The 10,932-nt window shown below is 31.4% G+C and overlaps 1 protein-coding gene across 1 annotated transcript; it reads left to right on the top strand.

The window, feature by feature from the left end:
• Window positions 1–7,229: 7,229 nt before the first annotated feature.
• Window positions 7,230–8,880, top strand: LOC18032971 (gibberellin 20 oxidase 1). The gene is made up of 3 exons (XM_006421745.2): window positions 7,230–7,914; window positions 8,041–8,362; window positions 8,494–8,880. The coding sequence occupies exons 1-3, from the start codon at window positions 7,358–7,360 to the stop codon at window positions 8,764–8,766; spliced, it is 1,152 nt and encodes a 383-aa protein (XP_006421808.1). The 5' UTR covers window positions 7,230–7,357; the 3' UTR covers window positions 8,767–8,880.
• The last annotated feature ends 2,052 nt before the right edge of the window (window positions 8,881–10,932 follow it).

The raw sequence follows: 10,932 nt of genomic DNA, 5'->3' as shown, positions 1-10,932 counted from the left end.
CATTAAGGGATAAGAGAGTTACAGAAAGAAAAGTGTATAATTAATTAATTGTTTTATTTTTTATTTTAAATTTAAAAAATTAATGCTAATTATTTATTTATTTTTTTAAATGAGTTGGATATACACAAATTGTGAGGTGAAAATATTCCATTTTTTTTGGCCAGTGTAGGCAAACAAAAAGTCAAAAGAAGGATTTTCTTCCTTTGAGAAAACCTTTTAAGAACATTTCTTAGTCGTATTATTCAGAGTCTCATATGCATGATGACCAAAATTTAGTGGTCTGCAGTATATTGAGCATCAATTTAATAAAGGGTTGAGTTAAGCATTCTCATTTGAAAAGAGTGATCCATATTCTTCAAGATATTTTTGGAGGGGGATAATTAAAAGCCTTAGTGATCGATTATTAATGGGGGTGGCTAGAAAAGGAGTTATGTATGATTAAGGGTTTAAAAATTATTTGGGTTTTGGGACTTCAAAAAAAGTTTGATTGTCCTCTCTTGTGCGCACGACAATTATTTGTGATAATTTTGCTTCACGTTTATTGCCTTCTCAGTGACTCTGTTGTTAGTTCCACTATCATTTTCTTGAAATCAAGAAGAATATATGCTTCTTTTAATTTTTTGTCCATTCTGTACCTACTTTTATTTACTTTGTAATAATAATTCAGCTCCCACGGTTATTTCACTTTTCTCATGATTCATGCCTTGCCAACCACCTTGTAGTCTAATGGTAATTAACACACCTCACTAATGAGGGCTTTTAAGTCTACTCGTGTTTATTTTGGATTAATTTTCTTTTAAATATCTATATATATGTAAATCTAGTTGCTTTCAAATCCAAATGTCAAAACTATGCTATAAGAGAGTTGATTTAGGAGGTTTTGGTAGATTCGTACTGTAAATATAATAAATTTATAATGTACCTAAGATTTAAAAAAAAAAATCAATTATAATAACTTACTTTTCAAAGATTGCCACTCTAGCTTTACATTTTAGGCATATTTAGTATTGTTGCTTAGGAATTTATACAGCTTCGATAACATAGAAGCTGTGGCCTTAAGTCACAACACCAAAATATTAAGATTATTTATGTTTTGTTTACCATAGTTTTTTCAATAGAATTTCTTCAAACGAGTCTTCAATTATTAGAAAATTTTACAGACTAATAATGAATTCATAACAAAAGAGCACTTACTCTCTCGCACAATTTGAATATCTCTCACACAATTTAGATAATTTGATGCACGCTTTGGGTATATAAATGCTTAATTTTAGTTTATTATTAAACTTGCTTGTAGAATTTTCCGCTCCCCATTGTTCAATGTACAATGTTTTTCTTCCCAGTGAATAGGCAGCAATTAGCATGACATGACCATGTTCCATAAATCTTCTTAGTTCTTACTATATAAGATATTTATAAACCGAACTTTCTGTTGGAAAATGGAGTACTGACTTGCATGCCAAATATTTATAAATTAATGAAGCTTTTAGTGGGAAATGATTTAATGTTTTTGCATGCAACTGTTCAAGTCAACTAGGGGCACGTAATTACAGTTTAAACACTAAGTTCAATTATTTTACTTATATCCTCAAAGATACGCTGACCGAATCAAAGTGCTTTAACACTTAAGTTCCTCAAATTACAAAAGGGACATTGCCAATTTTCCCCCTAGAGAAACCAACATATATCATTTATCCCTCTATTATTTTTATAATGGTCAAAAATCTCCCTGACAGCTTAAGTTTCCAATATTATCCTTATTTTCAACTACTCTTTTATTTACATTTATTATAAATTAAATAAATTACATGAATAGAAACTAAATAAAAAAATTAAGTATTAAAAAATATATATGTTTTGATATGAGAAAAAAATTAATAATAACATTTTTTTCTTGTAATTATTTATTTTGTGAACATTTTCTTATGATAAACATTTTGTAATATTTTAAAATTAAATGTAAGAAGTAGAGGCAAAATATTTTATTATTTATCTTATAATAAATTTTTATTTGTCATTCAAGTTTTCTTATAATAATTCTTTTATCATTTTATAATAATTTTCTTATATATTTATTATAAGAAATTTTTCACAAAATAAATAAGTACAAAAAAAATTATTATTAATGTTTTTGCTCATATCAAAACATATATTTCTTGTTTTTAATGTTTAATTTTTTATTTAGTTTCTATTTATGTGATTTATTTAATTTATAATAAATATAAATAAAAGAGTAGTTGAAAATAAGGGTAATATTGTAAACCTATGCTATCAGGGGAGTTTTTGGCCATTATAAAAACAACAGAGAAGAAAATGGTATATGTTGATTAATGTAGGGGAGAAATTGACAATCTCCCAATTACAAAATTCGAGTTTATACTTAAAGGTGTTTCCTTCTGCAGATGACAAGATTGATGCCCAATTCATCACCAACTTGAGACTTTGAAGAATATATATACACGTATACATATTATTATTATTATTAATAAAAAAGTAGAGATGCCTAAATGCGGATTTCATGCGAATTTATTATTACACCATATGTTATATAGTTAATTAAAAAAATAATAATAACACCAAATGGTATAATAACGAATCTGCATTTAAGCATCTGCACCTGAGAAGCTCTGTATAATATATGCATTGTATACGTGTTTGACACTATGCGTATATTTTAAGATGAAAAAGGAATGAGCCATTGGATTCAATGACTCCAATTAGGTTCCCTTAATAGAACACAACTATATATATATAATTAGGAGTATTCCAATTTAGGATTATGGATTTGTTAAAATTCAGAAAAACTATTAAGCCATATAATTTAGTAGTGCAATGACATTATACTATTAAACCATATGACTTAATAGTTTTCTTGGACTTTAATAATATATATATAAATTTTTGCATAGAAAATATTAAATATAGTCTCTATAGTAAATATAAAAAAAAAAGTAGATGGAAGAAAATAGTCATTTATATAATTATATTTAAGTAAGTTAAAAATAAAGGGATATGCATGAAATTTTGTAGGTAATGCCTTGGGCTACCACAACCCAAGTTAGCCCTCCACTAGCTTTGTCACTGTTTAGAGTTCAATAGAAAATTCTCCTTCATGAATATAGATAGTGTGTATTACACCAACTATTATAATATACGGTGTAATAATTTTTTTAGATTAGATAAGCATTATATATATAGTTCTTATTTAATAAGGGTTTTCTTACTTTATTAAAATAAAAAATAAATTAAAAGATAAAAAACACAAATTTCAATACACTACAGTATAAAATATATTACATTAGAGTGTATATTTTTCTTATCCTTTGGTGGATCCCTTATTCTCTCTCTCTCTCTCTCTCTCTCTCTCTATATATATATATATAATGGAAGAAGATATGTCTTCTTAAGTGTTTGATAAGTCTTGCCTTCAATTAATACTGATTTTCAATCTATATTCGATGCATCTTTAGGCTATACAAAAAATTTATAGATTCAATCTTTTAGTAAACCCTAATTAACGTCTATAAAATGTGCATAATAACTTCGCAAGGAAAAAAAAACAATGAAATGTAAGTTGTAACCACCACAATGGAATAGAGTGTAAATCCTTGTAACAAATCTTAAATGGGTACTTCAGTCATTGCTATAAATTAACAGAAACATGTCTTTAGTTACAAACTGTAAAAGAAAGGGGATCTCTACAATATTATCCCAAAATGTTAGATATTTCGTTACTATAATAGCTATAATCACGACGTTTTAGGAGCTCCTCGAGGGATTTGCAGTGAGTGGTGCGAAAATACTTTGACTTTCTATTTCTTTTACAAAAAAAGTAAAGAGTATATTAATGAATAAAAAGTAAAGTCGGGTTATAGGATCTAAGCGGATTAGTTTTCAAACATTTTTTTTATAACTGATCACTTAGTATAAATTTAGAAAAGATAGAGATTAAAAAATTGATTTGAATACTCCACTACATTTAAGATATTTTTATGTCTCTCATATGACAACTTTTTAAATTTATTTCTAAGATTTAGTAAAATATCTTTTGAAGACCATCGAAAGCATCTTTAGAATTTATTAAAACCTCTAATGTAAGAGGGGCTTTTGAAGAATTTCGAAATTTCATATAGAACAACGTATTATTTATATAGACCATATACTCTAAAGTATGGTAATTAAATTAATCCTAAATTAATATTTTTGGGTTATATAGAAGTATTTTAGAGACTTAATGTTCGAGTATCTGATTTTGTTTAATATGTTGTTTTTTTTTTTTTTTTTTTTTCTGAACCAGTTTACTATGTCATTTGATTCGCCTTGCTACTTTCATTTCTAACCCTGAAAGAGTTGTACTGCAAGCTGTGTCAGAGTCACAGCAACTTGGCTTTGGTTGCTTTGGTTGCCTGCTGAACAGGAAACCTCAAATAGTCCCTTAAAAGGGACATTACCTAGTAGCAAATCTTTGACGTTTTTCTGCATTAAAATTCTGCCCTCGACATTATAATCTCTGCAACATTAGTTCTTGTCCTTTCTTCTGTATGATTTGATGGAGCTATTACTTGCAACTTGCAAACCATTTTGTACGATGTATAAAACTCATATGGGCTCTATACCAAGCAGCGAGGAGAATCTTGATGCTATTATATGTTTATCGGGAATCACTCAGTAGTTTAGTGGTAAAAGAAAATATTGGAATCGCTCTTTGTGTGCGTTAATTAGTGAAAGTTAAGTTTGTTCTAATACTTGAAAATAGATCTCTACTCATGTATAGACTAACATCATAAATTTAAAAAAAAATCAATAAATTTATGATAATAAATACCTTTAGTTCACTTTTGGATAAAAAATCTTGACTATGTCCTCTTTGTTTAATTAAAAAGATATTCTCTTAAATACTTTTATCTCCTCTTTTGAAAATATATTCAATTTCCTCTATTTCAGATATCTAGACTACGTCATCACAAAATTTAGGAGATATTTCTAATTATAACCATTAGTAGAAAACTAGTGTTTAGAGTAATTATTAATTGAGATCAGTCTATACTCTAAAAAGAGAGGAGGAAGCAAAATGTTTTGAGACCATTTTATGCCAGACATCCTTTCAAGCCACTAATTCCCATTAGCCAATATTCCTTTTCTTTTTCTCTAAATCTCAAAGCAAAATCAAATGGGATTGTGAGTCTGTCCATTTTCTTTGAAATCAAAATCTTCAATGGACCCACGAGCAAAATCATGGTACCTAAATGGGGCAAAAAGCAAGTAATCTTTTGGCGGGTGATGAGAATAAATAGAAACTTTTGGTGGGTATTGAGAAGAAATAGAAACTACATTGTCCCTTACATGGCACTCACTTTTTTACTTGCAGTTTGTAGAGAAATCCAAACCTAGATGTCTAATCAAATTTGACGGACATGTTTTTGGGTGAATTCACGGATTACTTTTTGTATGAATGACATTGATCTTGTCAAAATCCACTACGATATTTGCTAGTTGTACGCCTCATTCACTAGTCCTATATTGGCAACCTCAACTTCCCCACCACCCAATGGCAAAACTGGGTTTTCACACTAATCAATTTGATGCTGCTGCAATGTACCTTTAAATATTGATCGTTTATCAGAAAGTAAAAGGGTTAAAAGGGTAACTGCCATGGCTTGTTTTTATATACAATTATTATTTCAAGTTGAAGAATGGCCACCTATCAAATTTGGATTAATTAAGTGAATCATCTACTTTAGAATTGCTTCAGATCAGCTTTAGAGCTCAGTCCCAGCTAGAAGAATGCTGACACTACACTTAAATTCATATAGTAATAATAATAATAAAACAAGCTAACTAAATTCAATAATAAATAGTCCCTCTGGCCTCTGTCTAAGAAACAACAAATTTGGTCTCAATAAGATAGGGTTTTATAGGGTTCATTAACAGGCAGTAAATTCTGTTAATTTTTGAGCTTCTGACAAGCATCGGCCTAGCTCTTGTTAAAGAAGATGTGGGAACTGAAAAAATTCCTTCAACTCTCTCTTCTCCTTATTTGTTGGTGCTTTGTAACCCACAGCAGAACAGTCTTCACGTCACCATCCCTATTAAATCCTCAAGCTTAATCACATTGTTTTGGATTCGACTGTTGAAACTACCTACCATATCCCTTCGTTCATTCGAGTCTGTTGTTTACTTGACATGAAATTCTAGTAGATCTTTTAGTTTCTGTCATTTTGTTCCACTCAAATCTTGCTGATTCCAACAGAAACATTTCTTTGTCTCTTCCTTATACTCCCATGTTACATTTTCAATCATTCTGGTTAGCCATACATGCTACAACTACTACTTGTACTTTTGTCACAAATATATACAACTAGCTGGTTAGCATTGCTATCAATGTGTGTACTCTGCTGTAATTAATTAAAAGATGTTGAATAGTGAAGATCAAGTCGTATCAGCTTTTTCAAGCAATTGCGGTCCTTTTTTTTTTCCATCACACATTTTTTTTCTTACAATTGCATCATTTTGCGACTTTTCCCCATAAAGAAAGCACAGGGGCAGCTCTAAGGTTGGCTAAGGCCTTTCATTATGGGTCCAATAGTGTTCGCAAAAACTTGCTTGCTACAAGATAGTGAGGAGTAAGCAGGGTGACATTAACATATTTTCTCTTCAATAGCCAAAATGCCATTGGGAAACTCTTTCCTGGCAAATTTAAAAAGACGACAACACTCCTAGAAGTTGGACCCATTATCTAATTTTTCTTTTAAGAAGTAAGTTACAAACTCATAAGACTGATTCATTTAAAAAAAAATTAGGGATATTTTAAATTTTATATGTTTAACCTTAAAATTTATTCATTCTCAATTAATTGCGTCTAAATTAATTTGGTCCTCGTCTGAATTATAGTGTGGGTCTATTTCTCAATTAATTTACTTAAAATTTAATGTAGACCCACATATTAACGAGTTTAGCTCTCATATCATATAAAAAATCATTAGTATAACTTATCTAAAAAGTTAAACTTAAGACTGTAAAAACTATCAAAATCTTATATATTTAACTCATTACTAATTCTCAGTATATGTGGCTGGGATATATATTGTCTCCAACAGAGTCCCACTGCAAATTCCTTCTTTTATAAGCCCTTCTTTGCAAACACTCCAAATTAAGAGAGAGAGAGAGAAAGAAAGAGCTATAAGATTCCAATTTTTGTTCACGATCTCCCCAATGAGAGTGGCCTTGGCTTTTCTTTCGACCCACCTCTCAAACTTATATCACTCCTTCCCATTCTGTTTTTCACAACTCACAAACTGTTCCCTCTCTTTGCCTTTGTCTCTCTCAATTGAATCTCAACTCACAACTCTTTAATGCAATGGCAATAGACTGCATAAAAAATATACCCACCATGCTTCATCAACCAAAAGAAGATTACAAAGATGAACAAAAGCCACTAGTTTTTGATGCCTCAGTGCTTAAACACCAAACCCAAATACCAAAGCAGTTCATATGGCCTGATGATGAAAAGCCTTGTGTTAATGCACCGGAGCTTCAAGTACCACTTATCGACTTGGGTGGGTTCCTTTCCGATGACCCTGTTGCTGCTAAAGAAGCTTCAAGGCTCGTAGGTGAGGCTTGCCGAAAGCACGGGTTCTTTCTTGTTGTTAATCATGGAGTTGATTCAAGCCTAATCGCTGATGCTCACCGTTACATGGACCATTTCTTTGAGTTGCCACTTAATGAAAAGCAAAGGGCTCGGAGGAAACTTGGTGAGCACTGCGGTTATGCTAGTAGCTTCACTGGTAGGTTTTCCTCCAAGCTTCCATGGAAAGAGACGCTGTCGTTTCGTTATTCAGCTGAGAAGAGCTTATCAAATAACATTGTTGAAGATTATTTGCTTAACACAATGGGAGATGAATTCAAGCAATTCGGGTACGAAACGAAACTATATGTGTGTGTGTGCCACTACCATTTTGATCCTTTTTTGTTATTTGTTTTTGTTTCAATTTAAGACTCAATTTTTTTAATTTCATATGTATATGTTTTTGCGTAAAACAGAAGGGTTTATCAGGACTACTGCGAGTCGATGAGCAGACTTTCACTAGGGATTATGGAGCTTTTAGCAATAAGTCTTGGTGTAGACAGGGCCCACTTTAAAGAATTTTTTGAAGAGAATGATTCGATAATGAGGCTAAATTACTATCCGCCGTGCCAAAAACCAGAGCTTACTTTAGGGACAGGACCTCACTGCGATCCAACTTCTTTAACAATCCTTCACCAAGACCAAGTGGGTGGTCTTCAGGTGTTTGTAGAGAATGAATGGCGCTCAATTAGCCCAAATTTCGAAGCATTTGTCGTTAACATTGGCGACACCTTCATGGTGAGAATAATTCACATATTATTGTTAACAAAATAATTAAAACGGTGTTATTACAAATTTTCCTTCTGTTTTGATCATATATGGTGATAAAGCTAATTAATTTGGTTTTTTTATGATATATTTTTCTTCAGGCGCTTTCAAATGGGAGATACAAGAGTTGTTTGCACCGGGCGGTTGTGAATAGCCAAACAACAAGAAAATCACTTGCTTTCTTTTTGTGTCCAAAGAATGATAAAGTGGTATCCCCACCAAGTGAGTTAGTGGACACATACAGCAGCCCAAGAATATACCCAGATTTTACGTGGCCTATGCTTCTCGAATTCACACAGAAGCATTATAGAGCTGACATGAAGACTCTTGAAGTATTCACAAACTGGCTTCAACAGAAAAAACAGCTGAAATGATCATCATGCATGTTCTGCCAAAGAAAAAAACGTTGATAATGGGAGATAAAGGGGGAAAAAAAATTAGAGTTTGGATTTTTCTGGAAAGGAAGACAAAGGGCTAGCAAAGTTAAATTGGGCGCCGGGGGGGGGGGGGGGGGGGGGGACGTTTAATGTTCATGGGGTCAAGTAACTTATTAGCTTTTTCACTGATGAATCAAAAAGCTGGAGAAGAGAGAGACAAAATGAAACCAATAAATAGCTGGGATCAGCTAATTCTTTTTTTTTTTTTTTCCGTATTTTGTCCGATAATATAGAAAGGTCATCAATAGCAGCGTCAACTATGTTCATGTAAAACGCACAACGAACAAGGAATAGGTAATTTAGTGATCTTATTAGTGACTTTATTATATGTCTTATATTTGAAATATTATGTAGTAGTTGCATGCTGACCTGCCTAGAATATTAGCCTTATGAAAAATATACCTATTTTGAACATAAACTTGACCCAAAACCCAAAACCCAAAACCCAGAAATTAATCTATTAAGGTTGGCTAAGATTAAAGCTTGCAAATCTATATTAAAATTCATAATTCATATTCATCGGCCTTATAAAACATACCTATTCAAACCCTAATTATGTGATCATCGTCACCCAGGCTATATTAAATATTTACGGGTGTAGGACACACGTCACTTAATTATTTAGCGAAAATTAATTTAAGGTAATGTTTGGTAGAGCTGGAGACTTAAGTATATGCTCCAATTGTATGTATGTATATATATAGGACTCCCAAAATGGTTAATATAGAAAAGGTTAATGTTGATGTAAATAGTAATTAATCAAAATGGTTAAATAGCAACAGGATTCCTACGTCATGGCTGGCATCAACCAATGAAATTGTTTATTTTGAAGGTCTGGGAGCTACATGAAGCCATCAAATAAATCCAAGGTGAGATGGTGGCCCACAGATTTTTAGTGACTCAGAGGAATAGGATGCTAGAATCCATTGAAGATTTACAGAGCTTTCATTGCAGTGTATTCGTCTGCAAAAATTTTTATTTTATTTTGGTTTTCATCATCATATTTTTTTTTTAAATTTTTATATCTGGTTATTTGGCAGATTGTGTAATATTGAAAGCAAAGGAATGCTTGTAGCGTTGTCGTGGTGTTTGTCGTAAAATGCTGCAACATTCTTCGGATGATGATATCTCAATAAATTTTTAGCCTTAGATATATTTTGAAAATCGTCAAGGATTCTGTGTAATTATGAGCCTCTCATTTTGCTAGCTCATTATTTTGCTTAAACTATTCTAATCAAACATAATAACACAGCTCACAGCTAGTCCATTCAATTAACTCAATATATCGACCCCCCACATGCAAGGATCCATAGACTAATATATTTACCTCTATTTAGTACCATATATGTTCAAAAACCCATTCCTAAAATACATAAACAATCCATTAAAATTCAATGTTGAATCCGTTTTTTTTCTCTTTAAAAAATTAGTTATACAAATCCTATTTTTCTTGTCTATACAAAATCAGTTACAAATCCTACTTTTCGTCACACTTCATGTAGAAACACTAATTAAATAAATTTCATTTCGAGGTTGATATAAGAAGAATCAATTCACCAAATCCGCTGAAGGGGCCAATCTCACACATTCTGCGAATGAGCCTAACAAAAATTTTTATAATTCTATTTCAAAAATTGACACTGTAATTTTTCTGTTTTACCATTTTTTTTTTCAAAAATACTAAAAACAGAATCTATTTAATGGTTACAATTATAGCATCATATATAAAATTAAAAATTCAACAAGGCAAGAGATACAACACCAAAATCAATTCAAGTGGGATTTTAGTTATTTACAGACTAACAGAAGATTCTCATGTTGTAATTAACATCATGTTCAGATACTTTCGAATATTAATTAAAGTGTCTTTTTTAAAGAAAGAAAAATCCAGGGATACAGCCGCCGCAAGTAAGGACAATGACAGTCCCATTCCCGTACTCCCTTCCAAAAGGCCCGCATCACGTGGAACCATTTGTTGTTTGTTCTGGCAGCGCCCTTCATCACCTAGCTATTATATATATATGCCTCATTGATCCATCTCCTTGAAAAAAATAAATAAATAAATAAAAGAAAACAACAAATATTATTCTCTCATTTTACACA

Source organism: Citrus clementina, unplaced genomic scaffold (genome assembly GCF_000493195.1).
Source record: "Citrus clementina cultivar Clemenules unplaced genomic scaffold, Citrus_clementina_v1.0 scaffold_9, whole genome shotgun sequence".
NCBI lineage: Eukaryota > Viridiplantae > Streptophyta > Magnoliopsida > Sapindales > Rutaceae > Citrus > Citrus x clementina.
This window is presented reverse-complemented; position numbering and strand designations above follow the sequence as displayed.